The sequence below is a fragment of the Loxodonta africana genome, chromosome 13, assembly GCF_030014295.1.
Source record: "Loxodonta africana isolate mLoxAfr1 chromosome 13, mLoxAfr1.hap2, whole genome shotgun sequence".
In the NCBI taxonomy this organism is placed as follows: domain Eukaryota; kingdom Metazoa; phylum Chordata; class Mammalia; order Proboscidea; family Elephantidae; genus Loxodonta; species Loxodonta africana.
Window position 1 is genome coordinate 48,357,644 of NC_087354.1, and position 25,192 is coordinate 48,382,835.

General features: G+C 39.2%; 1 protein-coding gene across 27 annotated transcripts in view; it reads right to left on the reverse strand.

Moving 5' to 3' along the window:
- The window catches only part of MAP2K5 (mitogen-activated protein kinase kinase 5), a 279,846-nt gene that overhangs the window by 241,138 nt on the left and 13,516 nt on the right, over window positions 1–25,192 (reverse strand). For 22 of the 27 annotated variants that reach the window (XM_064267345.1, XM_064267344.1, XM_064267343.1 and 19 more), the window contains exon 3: window positions 16,113–16,180. In XM_064267345.1, coding sequence (XP_064123415.1) covers window positions 16,113–16,180 — 68 coding nt within the window. The other 5 variants (XM_064267356.1, XM_064267353.1, XM_064267357.1 and 2 more) reach the window with 5 other exon arrangements.

Consider the following 25,192-nt stretch of genomic DNA (forward strand, 5'->3'; position numbering starts at 1 on the left):
TGCTGCTGATGAAAATAGCTGACTGTGTGTTTTAAGGGCTGTCACGGAGCACAACTCCCCTTTAATACCTACTGTTTCTGTATTAAAGACATGCACATATTGTTTAACTACCACACTTGCAGGAAATTTCTCCTTAATTATTATTAGTTGGCATTCTATACAAGGTTCTTTTTAGAAGATCTATACATGTATATCTTCCTAATACTTTTCTGTACATTAAAATTATTCAAAGATCAAGTTATTTTCAGAAATAAAGGCCAGCTATAAAATTTCACATCATCTTGGGAATCACAAGTTTCCAAGTTTAAGGCACTTCGTCCTAATAACAAAGTAGAGGTGGCTAACTGATAGCTATGGCATGATATAATTATGTCCTGCTCTCCAAGGGCTTTCTAACTGTAGAGGAAACCAGCCCTCTCCTTTCATGGACCTAAAAACTTACATACATACAGCATAAACATGTGTAACATACTTTCTAGAATACACACCAAGGCAAATGTCTTTCAGGAGACTATGTTCCTTAAAACCACAGAAATACAGCACTCGCCATTACTCAAGCAGTGATGACAAGTAAATGAAATATCAATCATGTAGGCTGTCAACCTTTTGGGACAGCAATAACTGTTAACAAGTAGTCTGGAAAAATTGTCCGAAAATGACTTGTCCTCAGCACACAAGTGTTTGAGCTTTCCATGGAAAATTAAGATGCCAGTGGCTATTTGGAACATAGCTCAGGTATTCTTTTTAATGGGAAATTTGCTGGTTATTGATCCACAGCATGTACCCCCTTGCTTCTGGAAGGCTGCAAGCAACTTTCCAATCAGTGGCTGTCAAAAAAATTACTGCCTTTTTATACTGATACAAGACCACAACAACAGTGGTGTTCTCCTATAGCTGATGCTTTTCTTTAATTAACTGCTATGTACAATAGGTTAGTAATTTCAGTTACTACTTCGCCACAGTCCTGGAAACCAAAGCAAATAAAATATCCTCATGCTTTATCTAACAAATTAATTATAGAGGTGTCTGAAAGTGGTGCTTGAGGTAAAGTTTGAAAACAAATAACCTGAAATGTTAAGGGTCAGTACAGGTGCAATGCGTTTTTTTCCTACTATAAAACCTTGCATGCATGAAATTGACCTGTTTTTCAACTTTATTTATTTACCTCACGAGTAAATAAATAAAAATTGTTTCCCTTTCATTTCAGATCTGTGCCAAATCAACTGGCAAACTACAGTTTTGTTATAATTGCAGGGATTTTTAAAAAAATCTATAAATATCTCTGTACTATAATTAACACAGTCCCGGTAATGACATTAAATATGCCACGTAACCATATCTTTAAAGCAAAGTAGTTACGTTTTGCTTTTTGTTTTCTACAATTCTTCTGAATCCAAGGTATATCTTCTCCTGCTGAGATACTGGGTTTGTATTAATTGAGAATCTTGTGTTCCGCACAGCAAATAATTCATCACCAAGAACGAACTATAACCAAAATAACCAAACCCGCTGCCACCGAGTCAATTCCGACTTATAGTGCCCTATAGGACAGAGGATAACTGCCCCACAGGATTTCCAAGGCCGTAAATCTTTACGGAAGCAGACTGCCACATCCTTCCCCTGCAGATCCATTGGTAGGTTCAAACCATCTACCTTTTGCTTTAACTACTGTGCCACCAGAGCTCCTGGACATGCTACAAAGGATGGCAGTTAAATCCAAAGTGTTGGCCTACTCTGCACAACTGACCTCTGAGGAGCAAGTCTGACTACAGCTGGGCAGCCCTCAACGAGGTAGCAGGCGTAGGAGCTCAGGCCACTGCTTATGTAGTACTGCCCTAAGGGAGAAGGATAAATGGTAAGGCAATGTGTCAGATCCCCTGGCACAGGGCTGTCCTAATGGGCCACAAAGTCTGGGCTGCCCAGTAAGATGAAGAAGGCATCTGGAGGAGTCTGAGGACTCAAAACCCATGAGTCCCATTTTATTAACCATTTTTTTTTTTAACCTCAGTGAGGTATCGCTCACTGGGCCTCAGTTTACTCATTTGGAAATGAAGATGGTGTCTACTCACAGAATCACTGTGACTCACGTGAGGAAACAGGTAAAACAGCACTTAATAAACTGCAAAGTTAGTTTCAGACCCTGATCGTCTCTCTCTCTCTCTGTATATACATATATATAATAACTTATTTTTTGTTGTTGTTGCTGAAAATATACACAACAGAACACACACCAATTCAACAGTCTCTGCATGTACAATTCAGTGACACTGATTACATTCTTCAAGTTGTGCAACCATTCTCACCCTCTTTTCCGAATTGTTCCTCCCCTATTAAAACTCACTGCCCCTAGGGTTCCTATCTAATCTTTCAAATTGCTGTTGTCAATTTGATCCCATCTAGATATCTCTTTAAAGAGCAAGATGTTCAAGTAAGACATTCTTTACTAGTTAAGCTAAACTACTGTTTGGTTGTATGAAGACTTCAGGGGATATTTTTGGTTTAAGGTTTAAAGATTATCTCAGGGTAATAGTTTCAGGGGTTCATCCAGCCTCCATGAGTCCAGTAAAACTGGGTTCCATGAGAATTTTAAATTTTGTTCCATATTTCCCCCCTTTTGATCAGGATTCTGCTATCGAATCTTTGATCAAAACGTTCAGTAATGGTAGCAAGGCACCACCAGTTCTTCTGGTCTCATGGCAAAGGAGGCAGTTGTTCATGGAGGCAATTGGCCACACATTCCATTTCCTCCTTCTCTTTCTGACTCTCCTCCCTCTGTTGCTCCAGGAGAATAGAAACCAATTGTTGTACCTTGAACGGTGTCTTAGAGTATTTTTAATATTCCTCCATTAAAGGGATGTCTCCAATTTTGTTCTAAATAGTGATAAAATAAACAGTGATGACAAAGACTTCTACCAGACAAAAACAAAACGAAAAAGCAAAGAAACAAATTTAAAAAACCCACCTTAAACCTGTGCACCAAGATACTTGACATTGCTCAGAAAGAAAAGTAACAAAGTGATCATTAAAGCATTAATGAGGTCAAATTTACAGTTATCCTAATAACTTCCTTACCCTAATCTCTATAATCCTGTCCTGGCTTCTATTACCCCTAGTAAAGCCCAGCACATAGGAGGTGTTCCACAGATATTTATTGGTTGAAATAGGGTTAAATCCTGATTCTGTCACTTATTAACTCGTGTAATCTTTAGGAAGTCATTTAACCTTATTAAATCTCAGTTTCCTCTGAATGAGAATAAAAATATCCGCCCTGACTATTATACAGGCTCAAGTATGAGAAATATGTGAGGCCCAAAATCAAAGTGCAGCAACAGAATTAGTAAAGGTACTTTACAAATTGCAACCAATCATTAATAGTTAAGCATTTTTTTTAAACCTCCTAACATTGAAACAATGCTAACCACAGCACTTTCTTCTTTGTAGAAGAGTTCCAGCATTTACAAATAAAAAAATAATTATGTATAAAAAAGTACAAAATATTGCACTCAAACCGAATGCCTCAGCAGTAGTTATAAAGCGTGTTTCTGGCCGGCACCCCTTGCGTCATCCGTTACATGCGGTGACTGCAGCAATGGTCGATAAGCTAAACGAGGAAAAGATGAGTCAGTTTTGCAATTGCCAATGGAATCTCCAGCACCACTCTCAGATTAGTTTGAGGCCCACTGAGATGTTCTGCAAGATCCTTAAACAATTTTAATGAGGATGTGACAAAATTTAGCACAGTTATCCAAAAATCTAATTAATTTGAAACAGAGGGCCAGATTCAACAAGGGGATAGCAAGTATAATTTTTGGCTTTGTTTTGTTTGCAAATTTATCAAACAACCTTCATATTTGTTATGAACCTAATTCTAATGCTAACAGCACAATTCAGTCAATAATTACATTTTTTTCTTCGTGGGAATCTGCCATATAAAAAACTTGAGTTCCAAATCAGAAGAGTTTAATTTTATAAGGCATAAGTTCTCTTTAAAAGAGAGATACAGAGAGAGAGAGAAATCATCAACATTTACTGAATACCTACTATGTGCCAGTCTCAGTTCTACGCATTTACATTTCTTCATTTAATTTCTGACAACTCTATTCTGGGAGCATCATCACTGCTACTTCACAGACGAAGCAAACTGCTTATGAGTGGACAAAGAAAAAGAGTTCTTTCATTCTAGTCCACAAATTTAGAACATAAAATATTTTACTATTTGAGTTAAAAGGTAAGTTCTCTCATCTTTCACACAAAACACTGAACTGATTAAACTGGGCTACGGGGTGGGCTGCTGAGATGGTAGAGAGCTCTGGCTTCTTCACTGTAACCCGTGTGGTTTAGGGCCAAGACACCTAATCTGTCAAGAGCTTCGGAGGGTCCCAGACAGAGCTATAGAAAAATGTAGAACAGAATTCTAACTCACACACACACACACAAAAAAACAGATTTACTGGCCTGATAGAGACTGGAGAAACCCCAAGAGTATGGCCCCTGGGCACACTTTTAGCTCAGTTATGAAGTCACTTCTGAGGTTCACCCTTCAGCCAAAGATCAGACAGGCCCATAAAACAAAACGAGACTAAAGGGGCACACCAGCCCAGGGGCAAGGACTAGAAGGCACGAGAGACAGGAAAGCTGGTAATAGGGAACTCAAGGTCGAGAAGGGAGAGTGTTGACATGTCATGGGGTTGTTAACCAATGTCATCAAACAATATGTGGACTAACTGTTTAATGAAAAGCTAGTTTGTTCTGTAAACCTTCCTCTCAAGTACAACTAAAAAAAAAAAGAAAAAAAGAGCTTGGGAAGCATGATGCAGCATGGGACAGTGCGAAGAGACCTGAGCTGACTGGTGCCCTGTCCTTCTTCCTTCAGTGACCCTCGTTTTCATCCTACCTCTCTGACCATGTCACTCAGTGTCCTGTAAGTGACTCTTTCCCCATCTCTCCTTTAAATGCTGGAGTTCCCCATGGTTTTTCATCAACCTTCTCTTCTCATTTTATCCTCTCCTTGAGTTACTTCAGCCACTTCAAAGGTTTCCATTGCCAGAGCAGTTATTACGACTCATTAGGAGCTGATGAATCACAAATCTGTATTTCCAGCCAAGATTTCTCTCCTAAGATTCAGAACATACTCAACCAACTGTATGGAGGCTCCTTAAATTCAACAGGTCCAACAACTGAATTCCCTACTCCTCCCACTCCTCCCTCGTGCCCTAAATCTGTCTTCCGCCACCTGGGTTCACTATCTGAGTGAATAACATTACCATGACCTCAGTTCCCAAATTGGATATCTGGGATTAATTCCGACCATCTCTTTCCCTTTTTTCCCACATTCAGTCAATCACCAGGTCTTATCAACTCTACATCCTCCCCACTTCTCAAGTCTGTGTTGGCTACCACCTTGCTTCAGGCCACCATCATCTTTCACCTGGACAGCTTGAGGTCTTTTTCCTCTAAGTCACCCTCCAGACTGCAGCCAGAGATATGAAATGTGACCATGTCGCTCTCCCTCAAGCTAAGGCCCTCCATGATTTTGCCCTTCCTTCTTTCTCAGCCTTGTCTCATTCCCATACCAGAATGAACCACGAGAAGCTCCTCGCAAACGCACCAAACCTTCTGTCATCTCTGAGCCTTTAAGCATGCTGTTTTCTCTGCCCAAAACACCCTTCGCAGTTCCCTTGTCCTAGCTAACTCCACCTAGACACCATCCCCTTTAGGAAACCTTCCCAGTATCCACAAGGCTAGATCAGGTGCTCCCACTTGGCGCTCACAGAACATCTGATGCTTACGCATATTACAGCACTTATCACTCTGCCTAGTGATATTGAACTGATTCCTTCTCTGTCAGTCTCATTGACTAGAATATGTGCTCCATGAGGGCATGAACTGTATATTCGCGGCACTCTCAACACTTAGCACAGTACTTGGCCAAACAACTGCTATGCAATAAAGACTCGCTGTATGAAAGACTGTGTGAATGAGTGAGCAAATCAGTAAGTGAGTGACCTCAGGCCCAGCTCTATGTTTACTAGCTGTGTGACCTTGAGAAAAGCAGGCAATTTTGTTCAAGCCTCGGTATCCTTAGATGTAAGAGTGGGGAAAATGTCTGCCTTGCTCACCTTAGAAAGGTGTTAAAACCAAAAAAACCCATTGCTGTCGAGTCAATTCCGGGCTCATAGTGACCCTATAGGACAGGGTGAAACTGCCCCACAGGGTTTCCAAGGAGCAGCTGGTGGATTAGAACTCCTGCCCTTTTTGGTTAGCAGCCATAGTTCTTAACCACTGTGCCACCAGGGCTCCATAAATGTGTTAGAAAGATCAAAATCAAAGGAGCTGGTATATGGGAAAGCTTCTTCTAAACTACTTGGAATAAATCTTGAAATTGGGCACAGTGCTATGAATCTCTCACCTCCAAGCAACAATAGAATACAAATGTTCGTAACAAAGGATGACACAGATCCTATTAAACAAGATCCTAAGATTTTTTGGTCCAAGTAGAGGTAGAATTTAATTAACTGGTTTACTGAGGCTAAGCCAGTACCTTCTTCCCTTCCCTCAGTTACTGCAGTACTATAAATAATAAGTACAGGGGTGTTGTGAGAAACATTGCTTCTCTTCTGGAAGCTTTTCCAAGGCAGGAGCCATGCTTTGTACATGTTATTATCTCCTATGGTGGAGGTATTAACCTGGCGTCTATATGGGAGGCGGAGCTCCTTTAAAGCCCCTGAAATTACATGTGAAATATTGCATGTATGTGAATTTTCTGGGAAAAGGATAGTTTTCTTCAAATTTTCAAAAGGCCCGTGTCCCCGAAAACATAAGAAAGCACCTCCTTATAATGCCTACTAGCAACGTGTCTCACACATAATAGGTTCTCCACAAATATTCAGGGAAGGAGGTAGGCAGGAACTAATACAGAGGTGGTAACTACTCTCATTGGTCATACCTTCCGCCTTACTGAGCGGCAAGTTTTATGTACAAAGGACAGATCAGGTTTATTTATTGTTCTTCCTTACATTTACAATAGGACGGTTTCCTAAATTTCTCCTTGGCATGCCTTCTACCAGACAACATAATTGGTACAGTATTTCAACTTATAAGAAATATGCAAGCTGTTTTTTTTTTCTACTAATGATAACATTTTCAAATTCCTGTTTTGTCAATACTGAAAGCGTATCCCATTATATGTAGCCTGTCAGTAACTACAGCAATAATCAATAAACTAACCTACTACTTGAAGTCCATAGTTAATTTATTAGTTTTCCTGGTGAAGAACCCAACAATCTTAACTTTGTCAAACAGCTATAAATGCAATTACAACACTGCTCAGATGTGTCATCAGTTATAGCTTCTTTCAATTACTTCTACTTTGCATTGAGAGGCTTGTGCTCTGTGATGCCACCCTCTCACAAAGCACAAAATTTTCCCAGCAGTCAAAAATAACATCTGACATCAATCTATTTTCAATGCCAAATTAACAGCTACATTTACTTATCTGGCTCCAGGTGCCCTCGCTCCCCGATGACTCATTGCCCATGTCATGAGGTCCCTACAATGTGCACATGTTCTTCCTTAAATGATTCCAGACGGACAGTCCACGTATGGTCGTGGATTGATCGGGTGATGATTAAGAAAATCACAGTGAAAAGTCTTCCAGCAAAAAGGTGAACAGGGAATAACCCTTGGGCCTGTTCATAGGCTAATGTTATTGGGTAAATGTGTTTTATTAATGATTTGGAAGTGGAAAAGACAGCAAGTTGGCCAAGTTTAATGACAGCACTATTTGTTTTGGACAGTAAAACCGTAAAGGACTTCATGAAGCTCCAGATGGTCTACATAGAGGCTTCAGCGGCCAATAACAGATAAAATTCAACTTGGCTAAGTTTAGGATAATGTGCACTGGCAGAAGGATTTTAAACTTGTATTCAGCAGTGGGTCCAAAACTTGTAGGACCCTCTCAGCTGAAGCCTTCAGAGTCATCACCATGGTTAGCTTGGAGCAATGTCTACACTGACCTTTCACCTGATTTCCAGGCTGCAGCAATTCTGCTCGACTTCTAAAGTAGGAGAATTTTAAACAGTAGCTTCAGGGGACCTGCCACTTAAATAAAACAGGACCATCGGGCCACAGAGACAGTAGGCCAAATGGGGCATTCCATTATAAATAGACTGGTTTAGTTAGCCAGTTCAAATAGTGCTACTGTTCAACTGCTATTAATAAATAAATAAAGGCAGTGGGAAATGAGTCAAAGATATAACATATAGATAAACAACTTGTTCTGAATTTTTCAATTACCTCAGTTTATACCTTTTTGGAAACATTATATTTCCTATGTTGATAATTTACCGAATTCCTCTAATTTTACAGGATTGCAGCAAACTTACAACCATCTTTCAGAAATACGTAGAAAATACCCCTCTTGTGGAAACCCTGGTGCGTAGTGGTTAAGTGCTACGGCTGCTAACCAAAGGGTAGGCAGTTCAAATCCACCAGGCACTCCTTGGAAATTCTATGGGGCAGTTCTACTCTGTCCTATAGGGTCGCTATGAGTCAGAATTTACTTGACGGCACTGGGTTTGGTTTTTTTTGTTTGGTTTCTAGAAAAACTGGCCCATAAAAGCACAAAGGCCAACAAGAGCCAACAACTTGCTTATGCCCCACAGCAATCCTACAGCTAGATGCCAATCATTTCCTCTCAGCCCTTGTGCCCTTGGGAGGCAAGAGCCTAGTCACAGCCCCAAAGGGTACCAGCGATGTGACACAGGATCCCAGAGGAGCCAACCCATAGGCTCTGCTCAGCCCTCCCCAGGGAGGGAGCTGAAGTGGCGACAGAGCCACATGATTGACAAAATATCTGTGGCTCAAGGTTGCTTTTCTGGAGTACCCCAGAGTGCCCTGGTGCCAACCTGGCCGAAGTCTTCTTGTATGCATCTTTTCCTGTGTCTTCATGAGCCATATAATAAAATCCTTGTTCTGACAGTATTTTGAACATGTTTCTGCTCCTTGATACCAAACATGCCCCAAGATATTTCACAACAGAAGCTAAATCAGGGGCTACTGGACCAGTCTTGTGGGACAACTTGGTCAACTGGTGTACTACAGTTTATAAAGTCTATGTTCTACATTCTCATTTGGTGAGTAGTGTCTGGGGTCTTAAAAGCTTGCAAATGGCCATCTAATATACAACTATTTGTTTCTACTTGTCTGGAACAAAAGAGAAAGAAGGAAACCAAAGACTCAGAGAAGAAACTAGTCTACAGGACTGCAGTGGATTAATTACTTTTGTGTGTGGCCTTTCTAGCCATGGTCTTTTAACTCCAAGCCAGGTGACTGTGATAGGGTAATTGTGGCCTACCAAGGGGATTGGTCAGTTTTGCCTTAAAAGAGAGCCAATTCCAGAGCAGACAGGGAGAGCCCACTACCACCAAAGGAAAGACCCGCAGCAGAGAGCCACTGGAGACGGTACAGTGGGCTTCCTGGCCCACGGGGCAAGAAAGCTGAGTGCCTTTGGGCAGAGACTGAGGGCCAGGGAAAAGTTCATGCCTGACTCATGAATTTGGGACTTACCAGACTCCACAACTTCATGAGCCACTTCCTTTATATGGTTTGTGAGCTCTGTGATATGCTGCAGGGAATTAGGGAACCCAAAGACAGAAGGGAGAGTACTGAGGCGAGAGGGAATAGCCGATGTCAGAGATGAGAGAGTGGTACAGCAGCTTGGAAAAGTTAGACATTTGGGACATCTTTAACTTCTGCCTCACAGGAACCAGCTTTGTGCCGATCCTTATAAAAGAAATTATTCGTTTAAGGACTAATAGCCTACATGAACCATGGCCTCATCTACCCTGAGAAGAGAAGAACTAGATGGTGCCCCGCTACCACTACTGACCATTCTGGTCAGGACCACAATAGATGGATTCTGATAGAATGGAAGAAAAATGTAGAACAGAACTCAAATTCTTGAAAAGTCCAGACTTACTGGACTGACTGAGACTAGAGGACTCCCAAGACTATCACCCTGAGATACCCTTTAAACTTTGAACTGAAACTACTCCCACAGGTCACCTTTCAGCTAAATAACAGACTGGCTCAAAAAATAATATCACCCATACATACTATGTTCCTTTAAAAAATCATCTATATTACAACAAACAGTCAACATTTATTCTAAAGCAAAGATGAGAAGGTAAAAGAGGCAGGGAAACTAAATTACTGGAAATGGAACAATTAGAACTGAAATAATGAGAATGTTGACACATTGTGAAAAATATAAGCAATGTCAATGAACAATTTGTATAGAAACCATTAAATGAGAACCTAACTTGCTGTGTAAGCTTTCACTGAAAGCACAACAAAATATTAAACTAATAATAAGGGGCTACCTCATTTTTATCACCATTTCAAGGTCATCCAAATGTCCCAGACAACATAGAGAAAGGAGTTAAGGTAAACTGCCTGCGAAAGAAAGTTTTATTCTTTGGGATGAGAAAACAAAACAAAATAATTGTACTTACGACTTGGAGCATGTCCTTATTTGAGTAATTTCCTAAACAATTTATTAATTTCCTTCAGTTTCCCATCCTCATTCTTTTGTTTTCCACCTTGTTGGAAGAATATATTTTTTATATTATCAGCCGTTCATATGAATTGCATTGAATTAGGGAACTAACCATTCACTGAAGGCTCAGCAATTTTCTCACTTGCAAAGTAAAACAAAGTAAGACCTACTTAATATGGGGTATATTTAAAAGCACCAAGTAGAAAATGAGCTTCCAACTTCTTTGTTCCTTAAAGAAAATTGTCTTAATAGCGAAAGCCCCAAGACTGTTAAACATTCATCTTCTAAATGGGCAACAAATTTTGTGGCAAAACAGCCGTGTAGGTAAGAACAAAAAGTTTAAAACTTCAAAGTCCACAGAGTATTTTTCACATTCCTATTCAAATTCAAGGAGCCCTGGTGGTGCAGTGGTTAAGCGCATGGCTGCTAAATGAAAGGTCCGCAGTTTGAACCTACCAGCCACTCCACAGGAGAAAGACACGGTTGTCTGTTTCTGTAAAAATTAAAGCCTTGAAAACGCTATGGGGTAGTTCTACTCTGTCCTATAGGGTCGCTATAAGTTGAAATCAACTCAACGGCAATGAGTTTTAGGGGTTGGGCCAAACTCAGGAAGACTGATATTCTATTAACAAGCATTGTTTTTTACTATCAGAAAAAAATAACATTTGCAAAGCCTCCTCAGCAGAACCTCAATAGCGGCACTTAAATAGCAATAAAACAATAACGTCACTTAAACCACGAGGAGTACAGCGACTGGGAGTCAGGACACTTGGGTCCATATCCAGGCCTTCCCATTAATGAGCCATGTCATCTCTGACTGAATCTGATCCCAGTAGACCACAACTTCCTTACCTGTAAAATGAAAGAGCTGGACAAGATGACCTCTAAGGGTCCTCTCCAATTCTACTTGAGTAATTGCATGATTTTAGAGGCAATCTCCAAGTTACACATACTAGGATGAAGCTAATCATATCCCAATTTACAAGGTGCTCCAGAGGTCAAGAAGTATTTTCCCTCACGGCACCCAGCATCTAACAAGGTACACTATGGTCAAGTATACCAAAGGGAATACTTACATGCCTCTAAAACACAAGGCCTCTGCCATAATGGGAGACATTACAGTAAAACGGATTCCATACTATTCTGGCAATGTGGGAAATGGTATTAACAGAGAGAACGAGCAAAATGAAGAAAATTATTCTTTTTAATACTGCATTCTACTCACACAAGCCTCTCAGTACTGAGAGAACTAGGTACAATAAATCCTTTACTAGACATAAGGATTTGGCAGAAACAAATATGAATCCATTTACAAAAGCAAGATGTACTGCTGAGTTTCTTAATGAAAGGTCATCTGAAAGCGGAGGTTAACATTAAAATAGCCCCTTCCTAGAACTAGGTCTCAATGATAGATAAAGCTTCTGATGAACCAATAAGCAAGGGCCAGTCTTGTCAGCTGATGCTCTAAGGAAACGAAGCCGGCGCTACCAGACAACAAATACATGAAGATGTAAGGAGAAAAACAGCACAGCATACTATTTTAGAGCTTTCTAGAAAACGAGAGGGGAAAAAAATGAAATCCCCCCCCAAAATTTTAAGCTACATTATGGGAGTATTTAGCAGGATCCTTTAAATAATTAATTTTTTTTTTTTAAAATAATTAGCAATGATCAGGTAGTTTTCAGAATATGTAGGTTGTGTATATATATTTTTTTCCTAATAAAGCATTTCACATTCTAATTAAAAAAATACTTTATGGAGGAATTAAAAAGATACAATAGTGTCAGAGGAAAAGCCATGATCCCAGAAGTGGAATATTCTAACAACATAACTTACAAGAAACTACGCTATAAAAACAGATTGTTGATTAACACAAACTCATAACAAAACGCAGAGAACTATCACAGTGGTGCTGTAATAACACTTGGCTGCTGAATTCTTTCAATACATTAACTATCTCCTTGGAGACCAAATTACTTTACATTTTCTTAAAAGACAATTTATTATAGCTTTGTTTTCTTCTCATTATCTCTTAAAAACATATCTAATGAAGAAAAGAATACAACTTCTAAACTTACATAAAATGCTACTAATGTGTGACAACAGACTTTGGTTTAATACGGTGGTTATCATTTAACAGCACACAACAACATATTGCCATGCCAAATCCTTACTACAATACAATATTTTGTGTGTCACAAGTATCAAAAACCACTGTATGCCATTATTATGGCACACACAAAATTAACAGCCTAAGGCTGCTAGCGATTTAAATAATTGATAAGTTTTCAATTAAAAAGGCAACATTTTCAGGTCTAATACAAAAATCTATTTAAATTACTGATAAAACTTAGGCTTGTGTTGGCCCAAGGCCAGAAAATGGTTGTATCCAAGAGGGGAAAAAAAGGTAATTCTGCAAGTTTCAACTCAAATGCTGCAATTTTTTTTTAATTCTCCTGCAGAGATTTAGGCCGTTTGTTCACTTAATATTTATAATCAATGAGGAAGAATGGGAAAATCAATTATAGTAAAAGTGTCTCCAGTTTTGCTTTCTCCCATATTGCTTTTAAAGAAATTCTAAGGCAATCACAAATTCATTAAATTCCACATGAAAAACTAAGCTGATTTTTTTAGGAAATATCTATGTCACCACACCAAGTCCTGAGACAAAGTTTTCCAGAGCCAAAATGAACCTACATAATAAAGACCAATGCAACTTTTTAATAACAGACTGGTAATCGTCAGGATTATCAACCAAAATCTATCATGAGATTACCTTCAAATGATTCTTTACAGGAAAATTAGAACTCAATGGAATTTCAACAATAAGAAGCAAGAGACGTAAAATGTTTATTCAGAGCCTGACTCTACATAAACAAGGGTACATGAGGTAGGGACTACTGCAACAGACCGGAGGAAAAAAATCCCATTTAAGTCATCAATGACTTAACACGTTATTGCTTTCATGTTCATCTTGAAATATTTAGCCCAAACAATTACAAGAGTAGAACTCTACCTTAAGTTAAAACTCTTTGGAGACCTCAGTTTCCCACCTATAAATATTTGTTGAGTGAATTAATGAGAAAACCTGGACCTGGATCAGCAGTAGCCAAACCATAATCCATGGACCAGTCCTAATTCATAAAAAAGGTTTCACCATTCACAGCAAATTAGGAAAAAATAATAATGTAGTGAGACCTACATAAAACTAAATTTACTCACTTAAAAAAAAAATGGTCAACTTTACTTTCAACATTACGTCCTGCCCATTGTTTGAATCTTTAAATGACTCCTTACTATTTTGTCTTTTTAAATAAAACGATGGTAATAGTAATTTTTATTAGTTCATTTATTTTACTAATGTGTTTATTCAGCAAAATTAAAAGTTACCATGCCTATGTCTGTCCCCCAATATAAAAATGAAAAATCGATTAGTTTACAAAATCCCAATATCTAAGAATCAATGAGCTAGACGATCTCTTTCTAGGCTAAAAGTAGCTACCAAGAAGCCTTAGGAGCTATTAATTATAAAGACAATTATATAACTTTAATATTTTCCTACAACAAAAAATAGATAAACACTGAATTTAAGAAAATAAGCTTAAGTTGCAAGGAGGAGATGTTACAAGTATCTCAACTAAGGTACTACATAAACACGAATCACTCGGATTTTAATAATAATTCGCCACAAGCAGATGGGGGAGAAACACTGTAAAACTGTGAATAAGCATTTTTAAGGAGGAGCTGAACTTAAATTCCATGTTCACATTTATACTAGCTCTAAGACCTTGGACAAGCTTTCTAACCATAGCATCCTCACCTAAAAAACAGGGATGGTAGGTAATATGTACCTCAGTGAGCAATTATTAAAAGAAAATAAAATACTTCCAGCATCTAGTATATAGCCAGCACTTAAAAAAAAAATTAGAAATGGAAATTACTACTATTATCACTATGATCACCCACAGTACTATTTCTCAAAAAGCACAATTTGTCAGATTTTTCCAAAAGTACATTACTGAAAACATACCCTTGTGTATGGTTATGTCATCAGATACATAATGGAAGTACATGTATCAGTTCTTGCAATGGACTTATCTGAGAAAACTAGAACCCATCTTTGCGTGTGTTTTCTAAAAAATTAGCATGTCACGTTCTCAGGAAAGTTAGCCAATCTATCGATTCCAGTGCTAGACCTTTCAGTTTACAATCCTACTCTGCCTTTCAAGGTACTGATGAGCCCAGCTCTAAATTCTCACGACACAAAGACTCCCACAAAAGTTAATGGGAAGTCAATGGGAAATTGACTTTTCCTACTCGGGGCTGGGTGGAAAGCAACGCTCTGTTAATCAAACCATTCTTCTTGTTCTCTTTCCTCCTACCCTAAATTAAAACTATTGGCAAAAAATCACACAGATATTTTTCAGAGTTTTCCTTACAATGAACAATACCCTAGTTTAAGCAGAAGTCTGTCAAAAACCTACAACCTAACTGTTGCCTAAGATTAGAACCTCGATGAAAAGCATGGGTCCTGATGCCATCATTTCCGCCATAATACCACTTTGCATTTGTATAGGACTTTTAACTTTTCAAAGGGCTTTCACATCTATTATCCCATTTGATCGTTACAGTGACCCTGTGCAGTAGAAAGGACAAGTATTATTACCCACAATTGATAGATGAGGCAACTGCAGCCCAGAAAGGTTAAGTGATTTGCCTAAGGCCAGGAAGCCAGAGGTGAGCTGTGGTCTCCTGACTTCCAGTCCACTACTCTTTCCACCACACACCACACCAGATTACAAACTCAGACAACATAAAACAAAAGACAGGAAGGCTCAAATCAGGGCTCACGGAAGCTACGTCTCTGTATGGAAGTTGAATTCATCAAACTTAGTATTAAAGTTATAAAAATGCACTCTTTTCTCTTGTTCATCTACTTTAGTTGGAAACGAATGTTAATACAAATTTTCAGTGAAATTTGAAACACAAAAGAAAAGTCATTTCTGGATATATTCAAATCACTCTGATTCAGTAAGTAACCCTGTAGTTCATTTTGGACGGGGTGGGGGGGTGGGGGGGAGGTGGTTAGTACATAAAGTAACCGAGAATACATCTTTAAATCGTGTATCCATATTAAGCCTGCAGCTACATTATAACTATAGTCTATTCGGAAGGGTGAAAGAGATCTCCAGTTGAAAGTAGATTTTGAAGAATTTTTTAGAGCCCAGGGGTTCATTTTTAATGAGCCGTTACTTTAAGTACTGCATAAAAAATACAGAAAATTGATAGTCCATTTAGTCTCCACCATACCTAATGCAAAAGTCATTAAGATGCATTATTCTTAATGTTCATGATATGATCAGTAAGTGTACAAGTCCTCTGAAAAGAATGTCCTTAACTTTCACATAAAGAAATCTTTGAAAACCTTACATACCATACAGACAAATGTTATGGCAACTATAATTTAGCTTTCATATCTTCACTATGCCCGGGGAACATCAATGCCAATTACATTAACATTTTAAAAAATAGTCCTCATTTGTAATACACTTACATACGACAGCATGGCCTTCATTTCTTCATCACTTCTCACTGTAATTCGATCACCATCTTCATCTTCATCTGTTTAAAAAGCAACATAATGCAACTGATATGATTTGCGTTTTTTTCAACGTACAAAAATAATGCCAAGTGAGTACATAACACAATTGGTTTTTTATAACTGATACCCAAACCCTCAACATCATAGTTTTGGAGAAATGTTGGTGTCATTGGTTTGCTTTGCTTTGTTTTTTGTTCAGAATACAATTAGTATGTCAACTTAAAAAAAAAAAAAAAAAAAAAGAACTGCTGCCTTTGAGTTGATTCTGACTCAGAGGACCCTATAGAACAGAGCAGAACTGCCCATAGGGTTTCCAAGGCTGTAAATCTTTACAGAATCAGACTGCCACATCTTTCTCCTGCAGAGCGCCTAGTGGGCTCGAACCTCAACCTTTCAGTTAGTAGCCAAGCGCATTAGCCACTGCTCCACCAGGGCTCCTAGAATCTCAATAAAGAACTAAAACTATTTTAGGGACAGCCAAAAATTAAAATATTGCTCATGTCATTCACAACGTGTATCTAGATAACCCAAAAAAAGTAAGTATAATTGGAGTATGACTAAGCAGGTTTGATTTGGAAAACTTTAAGAAAAACCGAAGAGAGACCAGTCTTGTTCTGCTAACAGCACTTTTTTAATTTCTCAAACAGCACCCTATCCCCCTACTTCTCTATTCTTCCTCTCTCCCAATTTACCATGTCATATAGCGTGATAAATATGACTAACATTTACTGGATACCGCTATACACATTCGCTATGAGTCAGAATCGACTCGACGGCACTGGGTTTGTTTGTTGGGTTTGCTATACACATGGCACCGTGATTTGTGCTTCATATGCAGTGCCACATTAGAAACCTAACAACAATCCTATGATGCAGACATCATCACTATTATTATTCCCTTTTTACAGAAGAAGAAACTGGGGCCTTAGTGTAAGGTTAACTTGCAAAGCAACTCCAACCCAAGTATTTCCACATCCCATTCTATGTAGTAGCTCATTCTTTCTCTCTCTCAACGGTTTCATCTGTATTAGGTATTCCCTGACCATCATTAAGTCTCAAGCGGTGATTCATGCTATTTTATAATAATGTAATAGTCTTAAGACTAGAGGATAATAAGACTTCAGAAAATATACAACCAGAATGTATACATTTGAATAAGCATTATCATCAAAATAGTCACATCAAGAAATGATTTACTTATTTCAATAATGTTTTTCTTATTCAAAATATTTTAAAATATCTCTTCAAAAACTGATTTCAGAACCTAAGGATAGACCTGATGAGAGTACAGATCTTATTTTTTAACCCACAATATAATTGTGGCCTGATCCTATTCCCACACCATCTGCCAGGCAGCCCTCAGAATGACTTTTGGCTTTTTCTAAATATTCAGTTAGATACTTCATCCTTCTGAAGATAAAGATTTGTCAATAGTGACAACAGCCTATGAGGTAGACTCTAAATGCACAGTTGAAAAAAATGCCAGAAAGATTCTGAGCAATGGCAAAGTTGCTGGAAGAAGTACACCGCCTCCCAAGGTGACAAACTGGATGAGGCAGACTCTTGTTTCGATGCCCCAGCTCTGGTACATTCGCCAAACAATCATTATTATTTCTTAGTCACTCTTGGGCATATAATCGCTGTCCTAATCACATGCAAAGATCACCCTGATCAGAGGCCTGGAAAACCAGAACAAATGCCCATCATGAAAAGAACAAGCTTGGAAGACACACTCTGGAGACGCTTACTGAAAACACAGTGAACGTCCTGTTCAGACATGGACCCTGCCCCACCTCACCTTCACAGGCCCTCGCACTGTTCCAGCTGCGGTTCTGAAGATAGCCCCTATATGTGACCAGCTTGTGCTCTCTCTCACTTAGCCTCTTGCAGAGCAAAACGCTACTTACTTTTTCTCCTCAGCAGCCACAGCAACCTGACAGCATGGTGGAAATCAGCACTTGGCCAGCCCCACTCAGGGACCACCCCAACAAACAGCTCTCATCAAAGTTTTGTTTCCAGAAGATTTGTTCCTGGATCCTGCACCCTGGATCTCAGCTGCCTCCCACTGATCACCCAACTCAGTCTGAACAGTATCATCAAGTCACACTGTCTGTCTGGACAGCTGGGAGCTGTGGCCACCGCCGACAGGAAGCTACCAAGAGTTGCCTGTTTTTTTGTATAAAAGCTGCACACTGGTCCCTTTCCGAAAGAAAGAAAGCACATTCCTGTGGGGTGTTAAGTACATAAAGGGCTATATAGGAGTCTAGTGCTTCCTTTTTTTTTTTTTTTTTTAAGCGCACAGACTCTCTAGGGCCAAACTGGGGTGGGGGTGGGGGGGTACCATCCTAGTTTCGGACAAAGAAGAAAGGAACTTCTACATAGGTTCTAGAAACTTTAACATTTTCAAAGCCAAATTAAAAAAGTTTTCTTTAAAATGTAGGCGGCAGAGGGGAAAAACATATTCAGTGTAAAGAGATATAATGTTAAATAACACCACACAGAAAAGCACTTCATATTTTTGCTTTAAAATCAGGTCAAATTCTCTGTTTAAATGTGGGTTAAAAGGATTTATTCTTGACAAAATTCTAAACTTGGTTAAAAAAAAAAAAAACACTCCAGCCTGAACAAGATACATTTTTTTTTAAATCGTATTTCTGCACCAGGGCTAGCTACAGAGATGACAGTTACAAAAAAGCCATGTTTACATTCAAATCTCCATATATACAAGAGCTCAGAAAAGTATTGTTCATATGCGGTGGGGTGGGAGGTGCACTCGGAGTTTAATAAAGCAGATAAAAAACCTTTTTTAACTTGTAAAGAGGGGGCATAGATTCCAGAAAGATCGTTTAAATCCCAGTCTCTCTAAATCAAGAAGGAAAAAAATGGAGAAAGAGAGCATTCCCAAAGTCCTCGAAGCCAGGGCTTGAACCTTTAAGGCTACTTCAAATAAAAGATTCTAAAATTCTATGAATCTCTGAGGGATTACTTCAGTAAAAAATTTGTGAGAGAAGCCAGTTACCAGAAAAAACTTCTTGCAGAGAAGTTCCAGAAAAGCAGCGATAAAACACTATGAGGGCACTTTGGTTTAAGTGGACAGAAAATTGGGGACAAAAGGCTAGAATAGCTTTCGGCACTAACCTAGAGGTCAAGTGTTAGAGCTGCCTCGTTAGGGATCCGACTCCAAGAGAAAACTTCAGGTAAGTTCAAAGAGGCATGCCAATAAAGCCTGGGGATAAAATCAGGTTTACATGACCCAGTGATTAATAGTTCTTATGGATTAACAGGAGACCCAGTTTTATGTAGGTACTTGTTTTCTTAACAAATTACTCTTTGGGGGACTCTGTTTCACTCTTTAATATTTGTGCTTAGCTGTCTTAACGAAGGAAACCCTGGTGGCATAGTGCTTAAGTGCTACAGCTGTTAACCAAAAGGCTGGCAGTTCAAATCCACCAGGCACTCCTTGGAAACTCTATGGGGCAGTTCTACCCTGTCCTACAGGGTCGCTATGAATCAGAATCGACTCAACGGCAGTGGGTTTTTTTGCGTCTTAATGAAGGCTCCTTGTATTTGTCCAAGAGGAGAGTGAGTCAGAAAAGCACACCCATCTCTCTAGAAACCACACCCATGAGAAGACTGACAGTTCTGGCCAAAAGGCAAAATCCAAGCTCTCTCTGACCCTCTGATGGTGGCCCAAAAGGAAATCATAAACCTTAACATTTTAAGTGAGAATATACGTCTCTCTAGGGACAACGAATTCACAGGTGTGAGAAGTTAGTGAAGTGTAAGAAAAGAGACATAGAAATCAAACAATTCAGTAAGACAAAAACCTAAAACACTTTTTTTTAACAAAAAGTTGGGCAGATACAATCCATCTAACAAGTCCATTTGCCTACCCAACTGGATTAGCTATAAAAATTATAGCCACTAGAAATATAAACCAGAAAAACTTACTAAAGGGGCACAAAGAGTTTCAAAAGCATAAATATGTTGGTGAAGAGGAGAAAGTAGTGGCACTAAGTAGAAAAAATAATTTCAGCTTTTTTTTTTTTTTTGTCTTATACATGAAGGTTCTTTGCCATCTGACCAAAAAAGCATTACCGGATATGACCAAGAAGAAGGGGGGGAAGAGATCTAATACACTGGTTCACAATGAGAATTCCAGGCTTCTCTAGTTGCCTGGAGCATAGTAATATGATTTTCCAGCACATTAGGGAGGCAAAAGTAGAACCAGAAAGTGTATGTACTGGCTGGATTTTGTTAATGTCACTTAAAATGGAGGAAAAAATCCTAGCAAGATACCAAATAGAGTGCAGCAGATGGTAAACAAGTATTATGAAGCAATCTTCACAAAATCTGCAGTGTGTCACAAATATACAAAATGGTAGCGTTTGGGAAAAGAATCCTAACAGGCCATATGTTGTTAGTGATTTTATCTGAAGCAACACGCAATCCAAAAGAGAAGCCAAGAGAAGGAACATAAAGGCCCAATGGAGGAGAGGCAGCCTCAGGTAGGAGGCGGTCAGAATGGCAAACATAGTGCCCACCTGTAAACAGCAGGTGTGGGAGCGCTCAACCAAACGGCACCCACTACAGTGACAGGGGCTCAAGTGGGCTTTCGAGAGGAACAATCTAGCTTCTACAAAGAGCAACAGAAAATTAAGGCAATATATTATATATCATTTGTCACATTCCTTCAGTGCCAGGTAAGAGTCAATTAGAACTATAGCAAAGGCATTTCTCTAAGGCAAGAGAAAAGAAATGCAAACATAATGGTAGATATTAGAAAGATATCACAAGGAAATTACCAGAAAAGCTGTGAAGTTTACAGCCCCTCTCAGGTAAGGAGTCTGATGATCTCAGCAGGACTAGAGGCTGCAATTCCTCTGGTCAGATCTTCATACTCAACGTGTTTTAATTTAGCTCTATACCTACTACCTCCTGATTTCTTTGCTTCCTTCCTCCCTCCAACAAATATTTAAGTGCCCACGATATGCCAGGCACTGTTCTGGGCATTATGGATAGTAACAGCTGGCGGGGGGGGGAACACCCTGCCCTCTTGGGGTTTACATTCTGGTGGAAAAAGAATGAAGGAGGCGAGGGAGTAGGCCATGCTGATACCCGGAGACAAAGTGGTCCAGGCAGAGGAAACAGCAAATGCACAGGCCCTGAGTCAGAAGGGAAACTCTGGTGGCAAGTGGTTAAGTGCTACGGCTGCTAACCAAAGGGTCGGCAGTTCGAATCCGCCAGGTGCTCCTTGGAAACTCTGTGGGGCAGTTCTACTCTGTCCTGTAGGGTCACTATGAGTTGGGATCGACTCGACGGCACTGGGTTTGGTTTGGGTCTTGAGTCAGAAGTATGTCTGGCACCTTTCAGAGCAGCTAGAACAGAATGAGATAGGGTGACAGAAGTAGATGAGTTGAGAGACGGAATGGCAGGGCAAGGTTGGGGGCAAATGAGAAGATGTAGGTCCCTGAAGAGCATTTTAGGGACTTGGCTTTTACTCCTGAATAATGGGAACCATTGGAGAGTTTTGAGTGTTGTGATCCAGCTTAACTTCTCAGAGGATCACTCAGGTTGCTGTGTGAGAAGAAAGGGAGAGAGACCAGTTAGGAGGCCACTATCCTTCTCCAGGTAAAAAGTGATGGTGGTCTGAACCAAGCTGAAGTTTTCAGAAATCATTACGGGCTGAATATATTTTGAAGATACACCCAATAGAATTTGCTGATGGTTGAGATACCTGTCTTTATTAATTCATTCTTTTAACCATCCATACATTCCAGAAACACATACTGAGTGTCTACTATGTGCTGCCACCACCCGTCTGTCAGTTTGTTGTGCTGTGGTAGCTTGTATACTGTTATGATGCTGGAAGCTATGCCACTGTATTTTAAATACCAACCAGGTCCCTCCCCCATGGTGCACAGGTTTCAGCAGAGCTTCCACATTAAGACAGACCAGGAAGAGAGGCCTGATGATCTACTTTGGAAAATTAACCAATGAAAACCTTATAGATCACAAAAGAACACTGTCTGACTCGCTTGCTTTGCACACATCATCAGAAGGGATCAATAGCTGGAGGAGGACATCATCTTTGGTGAAGCAGAGGGCCAATGAGAGTGCAAGAGACCCTTGGTGAGATGGACTGGCACAATAGCCACAATGACGGACTTGTACATGCTGGTGAGGATGACAATGTGGCACGATTGGGTAGCGTTTCATTCTGTTGTACATAAGGTCGCCATGAGTCGGAGTCAGCTCAAAGGCAGCTATCTACCTTTATGTACTGAATACTATGCTAGGGCTTCTAAGCATTCAAAAATGCACACGATTGTCCACTGGCCTCAAACAGCAACCAGTCCGGTGAGTTCCAGTGCTAGGGTAAAAGGCTTATGTTTCTTCTTAATTCTCAAACAACTTATCGAGGGTACTAATAAGAAGTAACTACTCTCATAATACTAACAAGGATTTGGAATTTTTGCATCAACGATATGTTGTACTAAAATTTCAATAAATTAAGGCTTTCTTCAGATTGTCTTAAATTCTAGGATGCACGATTACTCTTACATGTTAAATAATTTTTATATTCAATGTAAGTCTCTTAAGAATTACAATTTTTCATTAATCCACCTAGTTTTACATATAAATATCTACATTATCTTCTACATATACTATAATTTTAAGAAAATGAAACTTCATTTTTTCCAAATATTTGAAGACTTAGACTTTTTTTCCAAAGCAAAAAGGGATTCCCACCTAACTATTCTTAACGAGACTGTCTTCAATATTTGGGGATATGAGGGGTATCTTCGGGTGTCACTCCAGTGGTCAGTTATAGTTGTATAGCATAGTGTACTTCAACAACTTACAACTTATGTAACCACAATTTTGCTTTAAATGATCATACCATAAAAAACAAAGAAACCAGTTGCCGTTGAACTGATTCTGACTACTGGTGACGCTACACGTATCAGAGTAGAACTGTGCTCCATGGAGTTTTCAATGGCTAATTTTTTGGAAACAGGCTGCCAGGCCTTTCTTCCAAGGTGCCTCGGGGTGGACTAGAATCTCTAATCTTTCAGTTAGCAGCTGAGCATACTAACTGTTTGCACCACCTAGCCAAGTTTAAAATGAGATATGATGTGCTGGTTTAAAGACTTCTGCACCCAAAAAGCAAGATAATCTTCTGGGATATCACAGTAGCCCTGGCTCCCTTATCTGAGGTTTCACTTTCCACGGTTTTACCCTCAGTCAACCACAGGCCAAAAACATTAAACGAGTAGCCTGATGAGGTCTCACACCTTCCCGGTCTGCCCTGCCTGGGGACCACATTCACATAACTTTTATTACAGTATACTGTTATAATTGTTCCATTTTATTATTAGTTATTGTTGTTAATCTCTTCCTGTGCCTAACTTATAAATTAAAACTTTATCATAGGTAGGTATGTATAGGTCAAAACATAGTATATACAGGATCCAGTACTATTCGAGGTTTCAGGCAACCCCAGGAACATATCCCCCATGGATGGGGAGAGGGGGGACTACTGTATAAAGAAACTGAAAGGGATCCTATTCAATGAGAAGTAGGTATAAAATGATCATGGTTGAAGAATGACATAAATAAATATTTATCCTAATACCATATTTTCTGAACCAAAACTCAGACACATGCTTTGACAGGTGTTAAGATATTTATGAGGGCTATTGGCCAGAATGGAGCCCCAGTGGCACAGCGGTTAAGAGCTTGGCTGCTAATCAAAAGGTTGGCAGTTCGACTCCATCAGCTACTCCCTAGAAACCCTACAGGAGTTCTACTCTGTCCCATAGGGTTGCTAGGAGTCAGAATCGACTTGACGGCAACAAGTTTGGTTGGTGTTTGGTACTGACCAGAATATGGGAAGTCAGAGAGTCACCGAAAAGTAAGACCACATGATTTTTGTGGGCATAGGTCAATATTTTTCTAAATAGACTTAAAATGTATCTTTCAAGTCATTGGTGAGATTTTACTGTCCATCGACACCAGTTCAGCAATCATTTTATGGCAGTAACTTGTCCAGATAAAATCTAGGGAGAGGAACACATATAACGGATAGGCACAGGGAACTCATTAGTGGGGACAGCTGATTTTCATCACCTCACAAGTTGGTGTACTCATTAACCTGCTAATGAAACTGTGAAAATCAGCAGGGTTCTCTGGGCCTATATGAATGCAAAGCTCCTACAGCATATGTAGGGCCCATACATGCTCAAGCATAGCGACGATTGTGAGGATGGTACAGGACCAGGCAGTGTTTCGTACTGTTGTACACAGGGTCTCTACGAGTCAGAACCTACCGACAGCACCTAACAACAACAACATACATGCAAACATACAGGATTTTTTATGGCTACAGAATTTAGCTTCATATCAGAACTGTTCTCACATCTGGTATGGTATCAACTGTCTGTTTCAGTAAAGGTAGATCCCCATCTGACTCTTTTCAACAAAATAAACTGACCATGGTACAAGAAATTTAAAAAAACATACATACATATGTACATAATATATATTTTATACATACTTAATATGTATGTGTGTATGAGTGTGTGTGTGTGTCTGTGTGTGTGTATTTAACCTCATTAGAATAGAAAGAAAAAAAGAATATAGGTGAATGTTTTTTCAATATCCTAGAACATGGAACACCTTTCTAAGCATGACATAAACCCAGAAGTCACAAAGGAAAATACAACAAATTTGACCATGTAAAAAACTTTAAATTTCTCTGTGGGGAAAAAAAAAAAGACAAAAGCAAGCTGAAAAGAAAGCAATAAACTGAGTGAAAATATCTGCAACTTTTAAAACAAAGGGCCAGTTTTCTTAATATTGGAAAGTAAATTAGAAAAAGATAACCTAATAGAAAAATGGGCACAGCTGACAATATATATACGTGTGTGGTAGTTCATAGGAGTTAAATACAAATAACCAAAATACCAATGAAAAGACGTTCAACCTCACTGATAATTAAAAATAAACTAAAATAGTAATATAATAAT